At 34.7% G+C, this 23,418-nt stretch overlaps 1 protein-coding gene and 1 pseudogene across 1 annotated transcript; one reads left to right on the forward strand and one right to left on the reverse strand.

The window, feature by feature from the left end:
* The first annotated feature begins 5,017 nt into the window (after positions 1-5,017).
* LOC108346450 (kiwellin-1-like) lies at positions 5,018-13,921 on the forward strand (annotated as a pseudogene).
* A 2,341-nt stretch (positions 13,922-16,262) lies between these two features.
* Positions 16,263-21,665, reverse strand: LOC108347445 (FT-interacting protein 3). Its single transcript, XM_017586687.2, has 2 exons — positions 21,248-21,665; positions 16,263-19,586 (listed from the first exon to the last, which is right to left on the reverse strand). The coding sequence occupies exon 2, from the start codon at positions 19,538-19,540 to the stop codon at positions 16,514-16,516; it is 3,027 nt and encodes a 1,008-aa protein (XP_017442176.2). The 5' UTR covers positions 19,541-19,586; positions 21,248-21,665; the 3' UTR covers positions 16,263-16,513.
* Between the last annotated feature and the right edge of the window lie 1,753 nt (positions 21,666-23,418).

Raw genomic sequence — 23,418 nt, forward strand, 5'->3', positions numbered from 1 at the left:
TACAGATAACTATTTTGATATAACAATCTTAAATTCATTTGATTATTTAATTTATATTATAGTAATATTTTTAAACCATTTGGAATATATGTGTTACCCATCTCAACAGCACATGGTAAAAGACTCACCAAGAGCATCAAAACAGCTTCAGTAGCTTTGTTCAAAGATACATGTACTTTGATAATTATTCTTCTTTGCTGAATGATTTATGTAGGGTACATGACATACACCGAACGGTTTTCATGACTTAGACCGATTTAATTTAAATAACTTAATTTAATATTATAATATTTTCCAAGATTTATTTAGGGTCCAATGACGCCCACACCACTTAGCAAAATTTAGCATCAAGTGTTCAACCATTCGGCCTCACAGGTGCTCGGTCATTGATAAGTGCCAAGAATTGCATATCCTAAGCACTTATTTTAATCTCCTTTGATGCATTATGGAGTAAAATCTCATGAAAAGTTGTATAATATGTATATATTGTTGATTTTGTATCAGTTTGAGCGTTTTTGTGTGTTTATTTTGCAGATAAATAAGGATTGGAGAAGAAAATAAAGAATCTGTAAATAAAGAATCACTAAACAAGTTAGAAACCTCACAAAAGTCTAGTATTGACACGAGTCCCCCGGCAGAGGCGCCAAAATACTTGGACTTACCATTTTATATTATTTCGGTACACTTGCCGAAATAATCGCCTAACAATTCTTTGCTTTATTTTTCATATTTCTTTTAGTATGTTTTATGGATTCTTCTCTTCGGTTATTGATTATGGGATACTAATTTTGCTTTGAGCTTTCTTGTTACAGGATAAGATCTTCCTTAGAAATTACAGGTTTTAAAGCCACCATTAATCAATCTTTGAGCCAAGTGTGAGCTGAGCCCCTTGTGACTTGAAGATTTTGATGCTCATGTAGCATGGCCTGGGGGCCAGGCCCCTACTGATGGGGGAGGTGGAGCAGTTGCGGAGTATAAGCTACTGTTGGAGGAAGATGTTGCAGATGAAAGTGAAGCTAGTCTCCTACACTGCTGGAGATGCAAAGAGTCCATTTTAAGCGGTTTTTCAGTTTTAATTTCATGTTTTATTTGATTTCAGTAATTGTGTTTTTGATTTCTTTTTGACTTGCCTTGTGGATAGTTCTTGTGCAATTGGTCTGGTGATTTGAGTGAATCATTTGTTATGCTTGAATTGAATATAAAGTTGTTGTGCTTGCTCCTTATCTATGAGAATTTTTTTTGAAAATCTGATTGAGATTATGTGGTTGAGCGTGTTGAACAAAGATTGTGGTTGCTTGTATCTGTTTAGATAGATGCTTATTTTTAACTGTGATCGATATTCTTGGCATGGTGTTTATCAAATTTTGGAACCCTGAGTAAACCTGTGAGATGTTGTGCCTCAGAGTTTATTGCTGAATGCTATTACTTTGGAATCACAGTTGATTTTGCATGAGTTTCTCTATTTGAACTAGTTGCTTGCATGTTATAAATGATCAAGGCCATCTTGTTCTTCTACCTCTTCTACATTTTGAGCCTAAAGAGCCAATGCATAACCTTTGAACCTGAAGAAAACTTTCTCATTCCTGAAACATTAAGCTTATTGAAAAATCATTAACCTCCTTACCTTGAGTTGAGATGAAGCTATTTGTTAGGTTGAGGAGAATGATTTAAGTTTGGGGGAGTTCTGGTCATAAGGGAGCATTGAGAAAATAAGTTGAGTTAAAAAGAAAGAAAAAGAAGAAAGAAGAAGAGAAACAAATACATGAATTCAATGAAAAAGAGTTGGGAAATAGGTTGAGAAGTGGTTTATTCAATTTTGGAGCAAAAGAGAGACTATGTATATCATGAATCAAATTGTTTGGTCTCTTAGCTTAAGGTACTTTGTTGTCTAGAATAACCAAATTTTCTTCTGAGCCCAGCCACAATACAAGCCTCAAAAAGTCCTTGTGATGTAACTTGCTTGTGACTGTGTTTGATATTGTTGAAATGAAATGCAAAGTTGATTTGTGTAACACTGTGATAGTTGAGAGTATGAAAAACATCCTTATACACCAATGTGCTTGAGTGAAACACTTTCCTTGGTGAGGATTGGTTCCATGAATTCAATGAAAACATCTTGTCATTTTTGTTGATCTATAAATTGCATCTATCTTGTGATTTTGAATCATTAGCACCATGGTTGAAGTGAAGCTTGCTAAGACTGTATTATCTCTTGAATATGATGTATAAGTTGAGCAAGCATGATTGATTTTGTTTATTTTGATTAAAATTGTATCTTGAGTTGCTAGACCATTGCAGTTGAATTGTTCTTTAGGCTAAGTTATCTCTTGCTATTCATGAGGACATGAAAAAGTTCAAGTTTGGGGGTGTGATAAGTGCCAAGAATTGCATATCCTAAGCACTTATTTTAATCTCCTTTGATGCATTATGGAGTAAAATCTCATGAAAAGTTGTATAATATGTATATATTGTTGATTTTGTATCAGTTTGAGTGTTTTTGTGTGTTTATTTTGCAGATAAATAAGGATTGGAGAAGAAAATAAAGAATCACTATTCACACGTTGACCGAAACTATTCATCCGTTGACTTTACTGTTCACGCGTTGACTTTACTGTTTGACTCGCCCAGCGAGTGGAATATGCTCGCCCAGCTAGCGCGCGCGCCCAGCGAAAAATGATGCTCGCCCAGCGAGCTTGCACCAATCGCCCAGCGACCTGACCCTGTTCGCCCAGCGAAAAATCACTTACGACTCATCTCTTTAAGAACGCGAACCAGAGGCAGAGAAGGTAGTTTTTGGAGGGGGGAAACCCTCCCAGAGCTCAAGGACGAAGGTATGGAGGCGCGAATTCACTGCAGAAGCTCATGGAGGCCGCTTGGGGCATGTGAAAGCATCTCTTTTCTCCTCCTTGGGTCTTCTTCTTCTCCCATCCACCATGTTTGTAAGCTTGAGGTTCTTCCATGGAAATGGAGAACCAGTTTCATTTTTTTAAGAATTGATGTAATTACTGAATTCTTGTGTATTTGAAGAATGATTTGATTATATGTATGCCTGCTCTGTTAATTTCTAGTATTCTTATTTCCGTGATTAAAGCATGCATGTGATGGAGACGTTCATGTCATGGACTAATTTTGGGTTTCATGGGTTATGGAGACGTAAGATGGACCCAGAACTGAAATATGAGTCCTAGTGATTATTGGTTCTAGGGATGGAAGATGATCGCTTGTTGTCTTAAGATCTTAGTTCTTAATGCGGTTTCACCTGTTAGATTATCCAAGACATTGGGATTTGATAAGGAAAACCTAGACTTTTTCACCTAAGAGATTAGGGGTAAAGTGTTTTAGTGGATTGACATTAGTAATTAATAGAGAGGAGATGAAACTTTTTATGCACAAGAGTGAAAGTGGTGAAATCTAATCTGAGCAAAACCGATCCATATCATTTCGGACCTTTTTCCATATCTCAGTGTTTTCTTTACCAGAGTCCAAATTTGTAATTATGTATGAATTTATGTTTCTGCACCTGTTTTGTAAATTGATGTTATGTTCTGGAGTTTGGATGAGTTATTAATCGCACAATTCTTTAGTATTACGAGTCTCTTGGGAAAACGATACTTGGACTTACCATTTTATATTACTTGAAGCGATTCGGTACACTTGCCGAAATAATCGCCTAACAGTCATTCGGCCTCAAAGGTGCTCGGCCATTCGACCTCACAGGTATTCCGCCATTCGGCCTCGAAGGCGCTCAATCCATTCAGCTACTGGGAAGTTCTCCAGGAACAGTCACTCTCATCCAAGCATCTTCAATCGAATAGTCTCGCTTGCTTGGTTGTCCATCCTTATAAAATGTTCATTGATCAATACGGAAAGAAGTTCTAAAAAGAACTCCCATCATGACCCGCTCGGCTTAGTAAAAAGTTCAAAAGGGCATTTGTAAAGTCCACTGTTCGGTCTAGGACGAGCAGCGACTAAAAGCAACCTCCCTCAAACTCATATAAGTCCTATAGTTAATCATGGCTAAAGCCAAACACTTAACTCGGACTTGGGGGTATATGTATCGTATGTAGTTAGGCCGAATGGTAACCATCCAAGACCGTTCGGTCCAGACGCCACACCAACTAAGTTCAACCAGGTTAAATGATGTTGGGCCATAGTTGGGACAGTTATTATTAGGCCAAATGTCCAGCGGATGATAAAATAATCGAAGGTATCTGATTAAAGATATTGAGAAGTTCTTTATGAGCAACTGACCAAATCTAAAGGTAAGTCTGTTTTTATTTTATTGGATCTGTGCTAGATTAGATCCATGAGACTATTTATAAGTACAATGACAAGGCCAAAGGCCAGGTACGTTCAACTCACACTCCACTATGCTCTACTTACGTCCGATCAGGACTTAAATATTCAATTGTGATAAACATTTCATAAAACTACTCCTAACTTGAGGGTCGTAGGACCTTTTAGAGGTACCTCCCCCTCTGGTTAAGAGTGCAACCGATCAAAGCCGGTGACGACCAAGCAGAGAGGTCGACAAACGAGCGATCTAGAAGGCAACCAGCGGTCCAGACTGAAGGCAAGCAAACAGAGCACACGATTCCAGCATCGAAAAACAGCAGAGTCATGTTAGAAATGTTAGTCTCTCAGTCCTACAAAATCCCTACCGAAACAAATATCAAGCAAAGTGACAAAAGAGAGGCTTTTAGCTACAAAATTCATGAGTCATAATTTAGCTTAATAATTTCCATCTCATTGCAGCATTCATCTCAAACTTTGACCAAATATATGGTTGATATAAGCAAGGAAACTTACTTTCCACGGCACGTACACTACAAATTTTCTCACCAGAGTTCAATATGAATGGAACCTTGCATTGGATTTTAGCACCATGGTGCTCCTTTTCTAGCAGAATCCAACCCTTATTATGAACATATGTTTCTATAAATTACCATCTAAAGCCACCCATTTGGCCACTAAGCACCAAGCAAAACAACACAGTGAAAAAGAGAAGATATAGAAAATGAATGTTTGTATCTCAACTACATCCTTGGTTGTGCTGCTGATTATGATTTCAGCAAACAGCTTATGTTGTGAAGTACAACAGTGTCGTCCAAGTGGGAGAATCATAGGGAAGAAACCACCATCAGGAGAATGCAACCAAGAGAATGATTCAGAGTGTTGTGTGGAAGGGAAGACGTACACAACATACAATGTTCTCCAGCAGTGTCAAGCAACACCAAGGCAGAACTCATTCTCAACAGTTTTGAAAAGGTTGGAGATGGAGGAGGGCCTTCAGCATGTGACAACAAGTACCATTCTGATGATACACCAGTGGTTGCACTTTCCACCAGATGGTTTAACAACATGAGTAGGTGCCTCCACAACGTTACCATCACTGCAAATGGCAAAAGTGTTGTGGCCATGGTCGTGGACGAGTGTGACTCTACCATGGGATGTGATCAAGACCATGATTTTCAACCTCTTTGTCCCAACAACATTGTTGATGCCTCCATATATATAGTGTTATCTATGCATAATAAACCATATATTTATAAAATCAAATATGTTCAAAAGACAATGTCTAGTGTTGGAACAATCGGTACCGTTATAGAGTCACGCAGCGGAATTAAAAACTTGAAAGAGAATGGAAAGCGTGTTCGGTCACCTTTTTAAGATAAATTTGTAAAAATAATTTTCTTTCAGAAAATTTATCGAACAGTTGATATGCGTAAAAATAAAGAGTGTAGGGAATAGAAAATCACACGAGTAATTTTTATACTGGTTCGATTCAACAGAATCTACGTCCAATCGTTAATCACTATAAAAAGTGATTAACAATTCCACTAAAAAGATGTTTCACAGATTACAACAAATTGTTAATAAAGCAGATAAATAAACCTTCCTTCGACGAACGAACCGGAAGAAGAACACTCTGCCAACTCGAAGAGAACCGCTCCGACTATCGACAAACGAAACGCGAGCTTCTCCTATTCACGAGACCAGGCAGAGCACCTTGCTAACTCGAAGAGAGCTTGCTCCGACAATCGATACACGAAACGCGAGCCTCTCCTGTTCACGAGACCAAGCAAGGGAACTTGAACTATAGCTTCTGAGAACTTCCTCTGACAAACAGTATTCTGCTAGAGCTTCTGTTCAACAACGTTGTATTCTAATTTCTCCAAAACAAAATATATAGCCAAGTACACTGAGTGCCAAAGATCAGCTCCCAACTGCCATGAATAATCGATTATTGTAAGTGATAATCGATTATTCAAGTCCGTTACAGGTTTTCAAAAATGTGATAATCGATTATATGAAGTGATAATCGATTATTCAAGTAAGACTTGTGATAATCGATTATTGCTTAATCATAATCGATTATTGCAGTTAAAAATGCAAGTTTACAAGGTTTACAAGAATTTCCTACTACATTTAATTTCTACAAATTGCTTTTAACTAATTCTAATATCTTCTTCAACTAAAACTTCTTGTAGCATCATCAAAACAAATTTCTTCAAGATTTACCAATACTCCTTATTGGTAACAATCTCCCCCTTTTTGATGATGATCAAAAATTCAATTTTAAAATCAAGTTTGGCTTACCTGCAAAACATACAAGCTAACAAAAAACAAGGTTAGCAATACCTGTAATAATTTATACTTCTCCCCTTGTATTATTCTTCTCCCCCTTTTTGATCAGAAGCAAAAAGATCGGATGTGAAAGGCTCCCCCTAAAAATGATCTCCCCCTCAATTAATCAAAGGATGCATATAATCAAGAGATCATTTTATTTATGAAAATAAATATTACATTATAAGAAGACACATAACAGACAAAATTATAACATAGATGAAATGGCAAGTAAACAACAAAACAGTCTAACATAGAACCTATATCTAAAACTCAGGACTAGGAGATCTCTCGGGAGGTTGAATGTTGAGATGATTCTCGATGTTAGATAGGCGAACATCAAGATCAAGAAATTGATCAACCATGTACTCATCAACAGATCGTTGCCACTCATAAATCTCCTCAAAGTGAGTCTTTTGTGCAAGACTCATATCCTCCAATTGTTTAGATAACCTTGCAAAATGTTCTTCCATAGAAGTTGAGGAAGAGGAGGGTATGTTGGATGGTCCAGCATCAGACGGAGCAGCAGCACTTACTGGGTCAGCCATATGAGTGTCCATGTCATCATCTTCATCTACATCAGGATGATCATCATCTTTGTGAATAAGGAATCTTCCTCTAGTAATGAATCCCATTTGACGAAAGGTTGTATCTCCAATTTCTGATCCCACAGTTTCAATATTTTGAACTAGTTCTCCTTCAACAGGTACACCTTTGAATTCTAAAATCCTAGAGATAAGAAGAGCATAGGGAAGTTGATATGAATGGGATTTCTTGGCTTTTACCATTGTGTCGGCAATGAGAGCAGGCCAATCGATGTGTATGTGATTTAGAATCCCATACAATAGAAGTAAATCCTGCTCAGAGCATTGAGCATGGTTGGTTGCTCTAGGACATAAAATCCAGACAATCAAGTAGTGGATCATCCTTTCTTCAACTTTAAAGCCTCCAACCAGTAATTGCCTTCGATTTGTTTGTCGTTCAGGATGACGTAGGAAGGATTGAAAAGTCATCATCCTGTTGAAATCTTCAAGTCCTAAGTGGACTTTGACAGCATCATCCCAGATGGGAAGTTGAGCAACATTGGTCCATATGTCATCATCTAAAATGATGCGTACTCCCTTGACCTTAGTAGATATTATCCCATCTCGATAGCGCAAGTTGAAGTAGAAGACTCTTATCAGATCAGGATAAATGCAGCCTTTTTGTTCTAACAGATGCGTTAATCCCTGCTCAGCAAAAGTGTTTGGAAATTGAAAGCCATAGAAGCGGAAAAAGTCAAGACGAATAAACTTTACCGCCATGATCTTCCTTTCTTGCCAAGAATTAACAAAGTCTGCGTGTTTCCCTTGATCTGAAATCCATCCATCTATGTTTGCAAGACGTGGTTGAGAAGAAGAGGAGGCTCCAGCTGTTCTGCGACGGTGCCTTCTTGAGTCAGCCATGGAGGAAGAATGGGAAAATGAGATTTTGAGAAGATAAAGAGAAATGAAGAAGATTTGAGCTCTAGATTTGATTTCAGCAGTATTTAGGTGCAAAAGAGTGTCTAATAATCAATTATGGGGGGCTATTTATAAGAAAAATGGAAAAGTTAGCCGTTTATGGCCGTTTATAACCGTTATGGGATGCTCCAACGGCTCTATTTTTGAAACTGTCAGCGCGATAATCGATTATGGCTCGTGATAATCGATTATCCGTTCAATAATTACTGCCCAGAATTGCATGATAATCGATTATGCATAATGATAATCGATTATCTGTTCAAGATTTTCCAGAATTGAATTTTAAACATGAATAATCGATTATAACTTAGTGATAATCGATTATGAAGCGTTAAGTTTACGAAAAATGCAAAAATTTGCATAGATTTTGATTCTAAGATATGTCTAACACTCCTAACTCTCTTCTAAGTTCATAAAGTAAAGATACCCCTTAAATATGCAATTTTTAATTTTTAGCATACTCAATTAACCCACGAAATCAACAACCACTTTTCAAACAATTAAGATATCAATGATTAAGCAACCAATTTATAAACTAAAATGAATGCAACAGTAGCTTAAATGGAAATGATCACAGCTGCTACAGGTTTGACATGAAAGCATTTCAGCTAGCACAATTAGTTAAAAAAAACTAACTTTGACAACACAATTTACAACTTTCAAAACAACAACTATGATTCATGCACTCTCATATCCCAATCTGTTCAACCCAATGAATTCAACTCTGCATATAAAACAACATATATAAAAATTAAAACAACAATATGCAGTAATCAGATTTAATTCAATAACATTGTTTATCTTGGTTCAATGGATTTTATCCATGAAATATTGGCAAACCAGAATTTAAAACTGGAAAATTGACTCAAACAAGGAAATGCAGTTCCGACAACTGCTTTTAAAGACTATTCTACAGTGATTTTCACAATTTGCAATCAAGCTTTATGCGGAGCAAATCATAGCTCATATGGCATGCATATAAATAGATCTCCACAGAAAACATCTTTGAAGCGGAAATGCCAATTCAATCATCAAATAACTTAATTATCTAAAAATGCCAATGAAAATCTATCAACCAACTCATTTAAATGAATATAACAGTAATCAAATAATGGAAGATTAAATAAAAACAAGATGTAACATCACAGTTTAAACAACACTTAGCTCAAATACTTGGTGCTTGAATGAAGGCTTTTGGATACCACTTGATGGAGTTACATCCTGGTTTGTAGCATCACTTCAAAGAGTATAATACCATAGAGCTCTCTTATCCTTTTGAAAACTTAACCTGCAAAGTAAAAACAATAGAGTTTTGGTCCCCATAATCTCATTTGGGTCCTTTGAGGTTAGAGACAATTTACTTTATAACAGGAATCCAAGCATATTTTCCATTTGGAACATCAAAATGTTTAATTCTACATTTGTTAGAAGTATGTCCCTTTTTCATACAATAAAAACAACAAACATCATGCACCTTGTTTTTCACAAAACTCCCTTTCTCAACCCAAACTCTACGAGTTCTCTTAACTTTAGACTTTTTATGAAGATGCATGTTTATATTTCTAAGATTGCTCTTCCTAAAAACATTTTGAACATGTGAGATAGGCTTGATTTCTTTAGAAAGTAAATTTTCCAATATGTCAATGTCAAACATGTGACTTTTACAAGATAAACACTCAACAGGTTTTTCATTTGAATTATATTCAGACAATTTTGTTTCAATATTACTAACTTTGTTTCTTAATATGACTTCCTCATCTAATGCATTATCATACTTAATTTGCAATTGTTTAAATTCCTTTTTCAAATTTTTATGAGCAACATTCAATTTTTCAGATTCATCAAGCAATTCAAGAAAAGCTTTTTGCAAATCAAATTCACTAGATTCAGAATTAGAACAACTTACTTGGCTTGCAGTGTCATCAACATTAGTTGTCAAACATAAGTTTGTTTCTTCAACATAATCACTTGAACTACTTGAGTCATTATCAACCCAAGCAATGTGAGCCTTCTTTTTCTTGTGAAGTTTCTTTTCTTTTCTTTCTTTACTTCTTTTGTTTCTTGAACAGTCAGCTTTCAGATGGCCTCTTTCACCACATCCATAACATTTGAAACTTGAAGAAGAACCTTGATAGTCCTTCTTTTTCTTCAAGATTTGGCTGTCAAATGATTTAACGTTGGCCATCAAGCATAGATCTTCTTGCTCATTTGAATCGCTTGAGCTTAAGGAATTTGATGTAGAGCATGAATTCGAACAAGTCAACTTAGCCACATTCGATACTTCATCATGAGTGACTCTTAAAAATTTCCACATTTCCTGAGCACTTTTATAAACAGATACTTTGCAAAAATCATCAATGGTTAGTGCAGATAAAATTATATTCCGAGCCTTAATATCAAATTGGGCTATTCTATTTTCCTCAACAGTCCAGTCAAAATATGATTTTTCTACTTCCACACCATCAACTGTATTTTTAGGAATATATGGACCATTTTGTACAGCTTCCCAGATGCCTCTATCAACAGACCCCATAAAAATCTTCATTCTCACTTTCCAAAAAGCATAGTTATCACCAGTAAACAATGGAGGTCTGTTAATGGAAGCACCCTCAGCATATACATGGTTTTGATTGTGACCGGCCATTTTCGCAAATTTTGAAAAACTATCAAAGCAAGCTCTGATACCAATTGTCGGAACAATCGGTACCGTTATAGAGTCACGCAGCGGAATTAAAAACTTGAAAGAGAATGGAAAGCGTGTTCGGTCACCTTTTTAAGATAAATTTGTAAAAATAATTTTCTTTCAGAAAATTTATCGAACAGTTGATATGCGTAAAAATAAAGAGTGTAGGGAATAGAAAATCACACGAGTAATTTTTATACTGGTTCGATTCAACAGAATCTACGTCCAGTCGTTAATCACTATAAAAAGTGATTAACAATTCCACTAAAAAGATGTTTCACAGATTACAACAAATTGTTAATAAAGCAGATAAATAAACCTTCCTTCGACGAACGAACCGGAAGAAGAACACTCTGCCAACTCGAAGAGAACCGCTCCGACTATCGACAAACGAAACGCGAGCTTCTCCTATTCACGAGACCAGGCAGAGCACCTTGCTAACTCGAAGAGAGCTTGCTCCGACAATCGATACACGAAACGCGAGTCTCTCCTGTTCACGAGACCAAGCAAGGGAACTTGAACTATAGCTTCTGAGAACTTCCTCTGACAAACAGTATTCTGCTAGAGCTTCTGTTCAACAACGTTGTATTCTAATTTCTCCAAAACAAAATATATAGCCAAGTACACTGAGTGCCAAAGATCAGCTCCCAACTGCCATGAATAATCGATTATTGTAAGTGATAATCGATTATTCAAGTCCGTTACAGGTTTTCAAAAATGTGATAATCGATTATATGAAGTGATAATCGATTATTCAAGTAAGACTTGTGATAATCGATTATTGCTTAATCATAATCGATTATTGCAGTTAAAAATGCAAGTTTACAAGGTTTACAAGAATTTCCTACTACATTTAATTTCTACAAATTGCTTTTAACTAATTCTAATATCTTCTTCAACTAAAACTTCTTGTAGCATCATCAAAACAAATTTCTTCAAAATTTACCAAAACTCCTTATTGGTAACAATCTAGAACCCCAAACACACAAAAGTGACTAACTCCCATAAAAAAAATATTCCTCATGAGTAATATGTGCATGAAACACCTTAGGTGTAAGAGTCTTAGTAAGAGGATTTGCTATTATAAAGTTTGTCCCTAAGTGTTCTATGGAAATCTGACCACTTGTACCCTTTCTTTAACAATCAAGAATTTGATGCCAATGTGTTTTGACTTGCTTAAGCTCCTATTGTTGTTATAATACAATACAACTGATTTCTTGTTACAATATAACTTAAGTTTTCTTTCACATTCTTCCACAATGCGTAATCCTGTGACAAAAAACTCAGTCATATTCCTTGATTTATGTCTCATAGCATGCTACAAATTCTACAACCATAGTGGATGAAGCCTAAAGGCTTGCTTGGCACTAGGCTAAGAAATTGCACCACCAGCTAGCATGAAAATGTAACCTAAAATGGATCTTAAATTATCTTGACATCCTGCAAAATTGAGTCAAAATACCCAATGATCTTTAATTGATATGACCTTTTATATGTGAGCTTATAAACTTTTGTTCTCTTGGAATACCTCATAACTCTTTTGGTTGTTTTCCAATGATCCATTCATGTACTCCTTAAATATCTACCTAATACCTTAACCATGTATACTATATCTAAATACACACATACTTGGGCATACATCAAACTCCCTACAATTGAAGCATGGGAGATCTTTTGCATTTTTGGAGTTTTCTAATTTCCTTTTGGGCATTGATTGAGGCTAAATTTGTCTTCCTTAGCAACTGGAGAATATACTTGCTCCCACCGAATTTGTGATACACACAATCATCAATAACATTCATCTTGAAACCAAATTAAAGAATCACTTGATGAAATTTTTGGTACCATTGACAAGATGTATGTTTTAGCCTAAAATTGGATTTTATCAATTTGCAAACCATATTCTTTGGGTTTTCTAATACAAAATGTTTTGGTTACACCAAATAAATTGTTTTGTCAATGTTGTCATTAAGAAGTGTTATCTTGACATCCATTTGATGAAACTCTAAATCATAATGTGCAATAAAAGTCATGATTGTTCTAAAAGATTTTTTTCAATGAAACTAGAGAGAAAGTATCTTTAAAAACACAATCCCTTCCTTTTGAGTACAGTCTTTGTTACAAGACGAACCTTATACCTCTCCATATTGCCTTATAATCCTTATTGGTCTTCAATATTCACTTACTACCAATGAGTTTCACACCTTCTGGTAATGGGACAAGTTCTCAAACTTTATTATTTTGCATAAACTTATACTTCTCATGAAGCACATGTTTCTGAGGATCTTTTGAGTTTTTTTCTTATAGAGTTTGTAAACTTGCAAGAGGTTCTGAACTTGCTTCACCATAAGTAATTGTATGAATCAAATATGGAATTTTCACTAATTCTTCCTCTAAGACCGTCTCTAACCTTATACTTCCCCCAAACTCAATATCTTCAAAGAATATGGTTGTTCATGTCTCAAAAAAATATATCTTTAATTTAGGATCATAAAATTTATAGTCCTTGAACTTGATGTATAAGTATGTTTACTTTTAACGCATTCAAAACAAACAACAAGGTTTGTTAAATCAATTTTATGCTTAGTACCATGCAATTCCGTATTTAAGGATTCAATATAAGAAGTCACTGTATCAAGCATATATATATTTTCATTAGCTAAAAGTGAACTGGTTCCAACAACCTTTGAATTTAAAGACAATATGAATTCATTATTTCACAATGAACACAATTAACATAATTTGTCCAAACAAAAAAAATCAAATCAAATCCTGCCTAAATTATAATACAACTAAAGTGTCTTTCAAATCTAAATAAAAAACTAGTATACAATAACAATCTAAAATATCTTACAACTTTCATCTTTATCAATTTTCCATCTCCAACATAGATCCATCTTTCAGAATCAATTGGCTTCCAATAGCTTAGGCAACCTTTTTTTTTGCATACCAAGCATAATATGTTGAACAATCCTTTTTTATATGTCCAACTTTTTTACAAAAGAAACATTTATTAAACTCTTTTTTTTTTGTGGTGAACCTTTAGCAGTTTCATTCTTATGATTCTCAGTTTCTTCCTTTTGCCCTTGTTATTAGAGGTAGTAGTTAAGTGAGCACTTTCAACCTTTTCTTGCTTCAGTCTCTCCTCTTCTTGTACACAATATGAAATGAGTTCTTTAAGAGACTATTTCTCTTTCTCACAATTATAAGAAACCTTAAATTGTCTAAATTGTAAAGGAAGAAAGATCAAAACTAAGTGTACAAGTAAATCTTCTAATAACTCAAGTTTCAACGCCTTCAGTTTTTAAGCAATATGGTGTACTTTCACATTTCCTTTGCCTTTGATACTTTATGGAAATCAAACTCTAAAGAAGCATATTTATTTTCGCCTTATGGATTTTTGCAAAACGCTTTTTAGTAAGGAAATCTTTAGCACTTGTAATTTCTTTAGATATAGCACCTCTAAAGACCTCTGGAATGTCACACTTACTAATCATCAAACTCATGTGATTTGAGCAATCTCACTTCTTATAATATCTCCTTTCATGAGTGGTACTTGAGTATGTAAGAGAATGTTTGTCAATCCTTAATGTGAGATCAAGATCCATGTAACCATGAACTATCTCTATGTTCTCTTTCCCATCCTTAAAATTTATACCGTTGAGAACCAGAACCGAATTTATGTTGACAAATATTGAAGCAATTGTAGTTGTATTTAGTATAAGAAAAATAAAGGAATTAAGCACACATCGTAGAATTAATAATTATAAATATATTCAAATAATGGTTTACCTCATCTCAAGACACCTAATACACATCACTATCAAGTTTTTGGATAATACTATTAACTGCTAAGATATCTTGATGTAATGATCAAACATTGATAACAAAATATGTCCAACAACAAACCTATTTTTGGATCAATTTATCATTGATATGCAAAGTCTTATAATTATCACACATTTATCATCACAAGTGTGTATGCAATCGGATCAAATATTAATCTTAACTTAAGTGACCAATACTTTTATTTATATATATATATATATATATATATATATATATATATATATATATATATATATATATATATATAAACATAAACATTTAAAATATCAAGATTCACTGATTTCTTAATTCAAAAAGCTCATTCAAAGTTATAAACAATACCAAAAATTAAATATTTATTATCTATTCAAACTCAAATTAATTATTTATTTTATTTTATTTCAAAAATCAAATTATTTTATATTTATTTATCATCATTACACAACCTAACGTCCTGACCCAAACTAAGAAACAACTACATGAGTCAACACCACAACAATGCTCGACCTAACCTAAAATAACCTACCATAGTGTGACACGTAACCACGAGTATAGCAAACCCAAAAAACATATATGAACAGGTTCATCCAGATTTGTCAACACTACCTTTTACATTTCACCAGACCCAAAACCATCACTGCGACACAGAACCAGAATCAACATTGCACCAGCTCGTAAGGTGACTATGCTAAATTATCTGTTTCAATCTCTCCAAAACACGAAAGAAAACCGTCATTGCACAAGCCACCACACAACGCACCAAAATTCATAAAATTAAAAATTATAAAACTATAAAACTATAAAGTATAAAAATTTTAAATAATAAAATAACATGTTGCGATAATTCAACATGAGCATGACAAATAAAAATAACGTCAACCACTTGCCACACGACCTAATAAACATAAAACTTTAACAAGAATTCAGTTGAAAATATAAATTTATTAAATATTCAATTGACCAGAAAAAATTATTAAGAATTCAATTAAAATTAATTTTTTTTTAAATTTATTAGGAACTTAAACCTTTATTATTTTATATTTTCAACCGTTTCAACTATTTTTGTAATTTAAAGTGTCTTTTTCAGTTTCTGCTAGATTTTGTCAAATGTAACTATTATAATAATAATAATAATAATAATAATAATAATAATAATAATAATAATAATAATAATTTAATGACAATTGATAGAAAAGATGATAAAGCGATTAATTAATAACAATAATCATAGCAATGATATGGCAGTGATTGATTAGAGATTTGGACCACATGAAAATCACATAAAAATTAATTTATTTATTGTTATGAGTTTCATAAAAATAAACAAAATGTACTGTACATATATTTATAAAAAAATACGTAGAAACTTGTTATCTTAAAATTTTGGGGAAAAAATAATCTGTTTAATATTCTCCTGTTCCTTTAAATTGACCGGTAAAAAATATAGAAAGAAAGTTTCGTTTTGGAGTTAACAACTCACTTTCGTGTTCCTAAAGTTTCATTTGATTGCAATACTTACAAAATGTTGTACACTGATCTTTTAAGGTAAAACAAATTGAACCCAAAAATCATTTCCGTACTCTTAAAAGGACAATTTAGTTGCAGATATTTGACTTGACAGATTATTGAACAGAGACACTAGCCATTCAAGCATGCATAGAACAAAAGTTCAAAACGCCGATTAACGTGAAAACTACATTGGAGTTTACCACACACCAAGTATGCATTTGCATGCACTGTGTGAACACTTGATGAACAAAACTAAGTGAGATCGCTCCAATGATTTTACAACTACTGCCAAAAATGAATGCCATATTGAAAACACTGACAGCAGCAGCAAATAAGTTCTGAAAGAACATACAAGACTGTCCATTTACAGCATGCTATCGGTGAGAGCCGGCAACCTGCGGAAGAAGTTAACTGGCGCCGGCGGCACCTTGCTCCGGAGCATGGGGTGCCTCATAAGGTAAAATCCGGTGAGAAGAATAGGCAGCTGGAAGGGTGTCACATACAACACAATGGCAGACACAAAGCAGAATACCATGAACATGGTGGTGGCACGAGGATCACGCCAGTTCACAAGGGCTTGGATCCTCTCACCTTGAGTAGCTAAATCTCCAACAACACTCTGAATCCTCCCAGCCACGCTTCTCAAACGATCGTACCGCCATCGAATGACGTCGGCCCCCTTGGAGGAGGGAAAGGTGTCAAATTCCTCATCAAGCTCATCTGGGCTCACAGCTTCTGCATAAGAGAGTCTGGTGTTCATGTGAGGAGGGCACCTAGGACGGAACCTCCAATTCCACATGCCTATAACAAACATGTATAGAAACACTGTTGGCAGAAGAAGTTCAGGGAAACACACAAGCATCAGAAAAAGAACATGCACCAGCACTGTTGTTATACGATGCTTCCATGTGGAAACCTCCCCCAACCATCGCACAACCGAGAGAATTCCAGAAAACACTGTCATCAACCGGTAGAAGTTGGCCTTGCTGCGCCTCATACTCCAAAGATGAGAATCTGTATCAGACATGTATTCAACTACCTCCTTTCTAAGTGGAGGCTCTGCCCTACTCAGTCGTGCAGCAACAACATTGACTGCTTGGTGTCGCAGCTTTTCCTGCTCCATGATGTTAAGGGGCCTTTTGTAGTGCATTTTTGGCAAGTGAGGCTTGAAATATTGCTGCATCAAGTCAACCATTGAGAAACAGGAGAATCTAATGGCCAAGTGCAACTCGCCCATCTTCTTGACACCTGAAGGATGTAGCACTAGTAACGGGTATACATTAGTGTATACACGGCCAGCTTCCAGGGTTGAGATCCGAATCCGAACTTTACCGACGATTAGATCTTTGTTACCATCTGGGTTACTGAGTTGTCCATTATCAAACACCCCCACAGTGAGAACTGTAGATGGATCATAAACCTCCCAAGTGTACTGCTCATTGTATTTAGGACTTAGACTGTCACTGATGGTTCTAGTACGAACCCATTTATGCCCATATTTTGCCACACAGTATGTATCTGTTGTTCCCCTTCCATCCCTGGTTTTCATTGGATGAAGTCCATGAACACTTAAAATGCCAATTTCTAATACACCAATTGGCTTCTTCCAGAGCTGCTTTGATGTGGCTCTGAGATCACTGCTATAATAAGTTGACCCATCAAAAACATGGTAACCACCATCAAGACAGACACTGAGGTGAATTCTACTAAAGAATTTATCTTTCTCCTTTTTCTCATGTTCCCCATCCATTGCAGATGACATTGATTCTTCAAGGTGATACCACCTGGAATGGATACCTCTATCATCAGCCCTCTTCTCAGCTTGGCTTAAAGGAACAGCAACAACTCCGATAGTCTCATCCTTGTCGGGACCAATCCGATTTTCAACTGATACAATCAGATGTTCATCAAAGGGTTCAGCAGCAACAAACATCAGCTCTTGATCCCAGCGTAGAGACATGCTCCTTGATTGAACTGGTTTTGTCCTCAAAATCTGGTTACCAATCTGGAGCTTAACATAGGCATCATGGATTTGGGAGTGCTCTGATGCATGTAAGTCCTGTGCCTCGATCACTTTAACCCGTAAATACCATAATCTCGGTGAATGGTAAACCTTTGATCGCATATGAGCATATGCAGACGAAGAGAGCTCAGCGGGAGTGAGAGCATCAGAATGCCAGGCATCAGGAAAAGCTTCATCAGCTTGTGTACCAAACCATACAGCTAGCATCAACTCCCCCTTCTTCTTGTCCTTACCCTTGTCAAGCCTATACCACTCAGGAGCCAATGGACTATTTGGTGGAACACGGGTAGGAACATCATGCAGATCAAACCTCACAGCGCCGACAACTCCATCTAGTAACATATTCTTGTCTTTGACTACAACTTCAAGCGAAGTTGACTGCTGATTCTCCCTAGCAAAGGCAAACACCTGATTCCATTCAGGATCTTGAGTTTTCTCATAGTGCTTCGTCACTCCTTTGAAATTCCCAACCTTTACCTCCACGTAAGGATCAAGGCCACCAGTCACACTTTTTGAAGGAAGGTCCCGAGCTTTTACAACTCGAACAAATAGGTAATGCATTGGCTCAACAAGGTCATAGGAGCTGGCTGGCCCATATCCTCGTTTAACTCGCCCACCAACTACTTGACCACCTCCAAGATAAGGGCTTGTCTCTTTGAGTGCATAATCCATTGGAGAGGACAAACCTGGATATGCATGGAAAACTCTAGGAGGAGGCAGTGCAGATTTAATCTCATGCTTCCCATGGTCTACTACACCAGCCTTTGCAGATTCTGAAGAAGATTTATGCTGCTTTTCTTCATTTGAATTTGGAAGGTTGTGAAATGTGTGCCTTGTGTCATTCTTCTTACGTGAAAAAACATTCAGGATTGAATTTGTAAATGAGACTGGTGATTGATCTGGGGTTGAGCGTTGGACTGCGTCCGTAGAGGGTTCAACCTCATGAAGAGGGTGTGAGGATTTTACTGAGGGGTCATCAGTGACAAATACCTTCAAACCAAGCTCCCCTTTTATGCGGGAAAACACGTTTTTCTTTTCCAGAGGGTAGTGAAGAACAACAGCATCAGAATATGGGACAAATGAGGGTCCAGTGAGGTGGACCTTACCAAGGAAGACTTTGGAATTATTGCTCTTGCTATAGTGATACACACAGGCATCAAGAGTCAGAGTCTGCAATTTGTTAGGATCGGTAACATTGAAATAAAATTTCTCATTCCAAACAGGACTCAGATCTTTCTCTTTAGTCGAAGTCCGAAATTTCTGACCATCAAATTGAAGTTCGACATAAGTACTACATGATCCCTGCCCATCTTTGGGCATGAGGTCATGAGCACCCACAACTTCCACACCTAGCTTCAGATTGCTCATTGCCAATAACTAATTAGATTCCAGAAAAACTTGAGAGATGTTTCACCTGAAAAGAAGGGAAGAAACAAGGTTCATGCTTATTACTGTATATTTCAATATATCTAAGTAACTTGGTCATGTCCTCTGTATTATCATTGTCAATAGTTAAAGAAATAGTAACATCATTGTTTTCGTAAGGATTTAAGATACATGGCACTATATGGTTTGCTTTTGATGTATAACTAGTTACCCTGACAGTGGATGAAAATCCAATGCTTAAATAATGAAAGTTTACCTTCTAATTCATAGACAAAAGAGAAGCATATCTTTAATCCATCAATTTTTTCATATTCTTTATCAATGTTCAAAGATGCATTCTATCATACATCTAAGCTTCAAAATCATACTCTCTAGGCAGACAAATTCTCAGAAGTCCTAACAAAGAACGCAAGACAGCATCTGTAAAGTGAAGACCTAACTGGCTACAACATTACCATATTGGCCAAGCTCAACTTTATTTGAAAACCTTTGAGTTCATATCAAAATATTCAAAGTCAACAATGTGGAAATTCCCAAGAGATAAACATTACTTAAACAAAAACATTCTCTTTGACTGAATTATCAAAGAAAGGCAAGAAGCTTTATGTGGCATTTTATTTATTTAATAATAAAAATTGACCAAGGATGTCAAATATAAATGAAATACTGCTAAATAGATACACTTTTTGTGTGTGCGTATGTAAAGGAAAGCAACAGGATTTATTATTTTATTTTTATGCATGGGTTATAAATTATTACTCAGTTGGTTTCTGTCATAAATAAGACAAGGTATGACATGATTCACCCCGCTGATATGAAAAAAAAAATGGAAAAAAAAAAAAAATAAAATCCTTCAGAAAAATGGAAAGAAATGTAAAAAAAGATGGATATCAAATCATTATCAAAAACAAGTTATTCTTAAAACTCAAGCAAGAAAAAGAAAAATTCTAAAAGTTTCAACTACCACGCCCACAATATTTTCTGCCACATAAAGAAGCAAGACTAAAATCAAAACAAAGGTTAAATTATTTTTATTCCAACATAAAAATGTATTTCCAAGATTGCAAAAGAATAGAACACAGCAACATCATAGAACAGGGAAAAAGGTATGACTCCTTGTAACACAGTACATGAGATCGTGTGACAGGAACCTTCAGAAGAAAATGAAAAAGAAAAAAAAATCCATTGATCCGTGAATCATGAAACCGCGCGAGTGTTTATGTATACCCATTCAGGTTCTTATTATCAAAATTCAGGCTTTCAGCTGAAAAGCAACCATAAGACCTAATCATTTATCAAATATTTACAAAATTAAGAGCGAAAAAACAATTTTTTTGACAGAAGAAAAGCTGATCTTCTGAGGAACCTTACCCAAATTTCCAATTAAAATAAAAAAATTTCCCAGGTAAGAAAAAAAAGCACAAAAAGAGACCCGGATTTTCTGCTACAGGCTGGCCAAAATCCCAATACCAGAAGATTTCAACCAAAAAAAAACTTTTGAGGCCAAAGCAGTGAACTTAAAAAATAATAATAAAACCCCAAAAATCCTTTTAAAAATAAACCCCTTCCCTACAAAATCGAACAAAATAACATCAAAAACATTCCACAGATACTCAGAAAAACAAACACATAGAAATAAAACCAAAAGCAAAACAAACCCATGACAAAGAAGAAGAGGAATAAACACACCTGAAATTTCAAGTTTTGAGACTTCCCGGGAAGACCCAGAACAGAAAAACTCAAAAAGAAGTGAGATTGAGGTGGCAACAGAGGAGTTAGAAGAGAAAGGGAGGGAAACTAGAAAGGAAAAGAAAATGGGGGTTTCTGAGAAGGTTAAGAGAGAGAAAATGGTCAAGTGCACACATAAATTGACGTTTTACCAGGTCGGTTTCGGATTGTTCAGTAGTTATAGGAGTGTTTTTGTTGTGAACTGTGCCGTGGGGTGTCTGTCCAAGAACTCAAAACACGGTTTTGATACCGTGCTGTTGGGTTGGGTGAGTTTAGCTTCGGCCCCACTTTCCACTCACATCACTCGTCAATGGCTGAAATTCCAAACACTCTCTTTCTCTCTCTTCATTTCTCTGTCAAAGTTTATGTGTTCATGCTTTAGTTGTTTAATCATTTTCTTCTTCAGACGTACTCTAAAAAATTTTATTTAGTTTTGTTGTATTTGTAATCTTTATCATTTTAAAAACTAATATGTTAATGTTTTCTGTAAGAATTGTCTGTGATGTCTTCAAACCACTAAATAATTCTTTTCAAGGATGTAAACCAGTATAATATGCAATCATTTACTTGAGTAAAATTAATTGTTTTTTAATAAAATTGCAAATTTAACTTTTTAATTACAAATTTAATGGAAAAAAGAAAATATAAATATATAGATTCTTTAATAAATATTAGGCACCAATAAAGTCTATTGATTGTTTACATCGAAAATTCAGTAAAAAGATACTGAATAGTCAATTAATAATCATATGTGATATGGATAGTGAATTAATTAATCATATCACTTTTACTAGATTATCCAATTATAATTAGCAAGGTTTTTCATCTCACTGGATATGAAAATTTAAATTTTCTAAGTAAATATGTTTCATCCTTCCTTGCATTTTGTATCGTGTTTCTCTCATTATTTAAGTTTATTCATTTTGTTGTAAGTTTAATAGTATAAATTATCTATGGATTTCTTTTAATAATTAATTTATATTAGAGAGTTGAATTTTAATTTAATTGTGCAAACTAAGTCAAATAATCATTATAATGTGGAAAAAAAAAATAGGGGTTACACCTTTTATGACTAATTTATTCTGAGACTCAAATGAAACCTAAAATTTGGTGTACATAATTTGGAGTCATGCCTTTATTTTGTATTTTATTTATCACATACTCATTAGGGAATAGGAAAAAAACCAGTTTTAGTAAAACACTATATATTATAATTTTTTATACCAAAAAGATTTATATGTGATTTTTTTTATTTTATAGTTTTAGGATGCACGAATAAAAGAGAGAGCGAGAGAGAAAATATATTGTGATTCTTTTTTAATTCGTGCATCCTCTTTACATGCATTAACTTTGTTAAAACTTATGTAAGGGACAAATGACAAATGTGTCTTTAAAAAATGATAAAAATATAATAATTACATGCTTTGAAAATATGTATCTTTAAATTTACATTTTTTTTTCTGGATTACCATCATGCCATATGACACGAAACAATCTTATATGTCAATTCTCTTCCAACTAGTTTAAAAAATATGAAAAATAATGATATTTATAACAAAAAAAATAGTGTTGTATTTTCTGTGTATTGTCATATGGAATAAATTAAAACTCTTGTATAAAATGAAATATAATTAATAAGTAATTATATACATATTAATGACTAATATTATAAGTAAGCTTCATTTAAGTCACTAGTATTATTTATGTATTTAATTAAAAATCGTGGAAGGTCAACAGATCAAATAAGTATAAAATAAATATAATATACCTCAAAATTATAAAAAAAATTCTTTAACATGTTTTTTCTTCAAACACCTAAATATTTTATCTCATCTTTTAACCATTTTGTAGCTATAATAGTATAGTTAATTATGAACTTGATGGACAATCTTACGACAGCAAGCCAAAGGTCAAACAATTAGAAAAGTAAATTACTAGTGATCAAGGCAATTAACCTTATAACTAGTTAAATTAGAAGGAAAGTATAATTATGTAATTAGGTCATTTTCAATTAAAGTTTACTCCAAAATTTATAAATATAGATTTGAGGTAAGGAGATATGAGATATGCATTTACTGTATCGTTAATATTTAAATGGTCTACTTTAAGTTAACTTTAGTATCAGAGTGTCT

Source organism: Vigna angularis, chromosome 9 (genome assembly GCF_016808095.1).
Source record: "Vigna angularis cultivar LongXiaoDou No.4 chromosome 9, ASM1680809v1, whole genome shotgun sequence".
NCBI classification, from domain to species: Eukaryota; Viridiplantae; Streptophyta; class Magnoliopsida; order Fabales; family Fabaceae; genus Vigna; species Vigna angularis.

What these genes read in the sequence shown, in the direction of transcription:
- LOC108347445 (XM_017586687.2), bottom strand. Translation starts at nt 19,540, where the DNA reads ATGAGCAATCTGAAGCTAGGTGTGGAAGTTGTGGGTGCTCATGACCTC.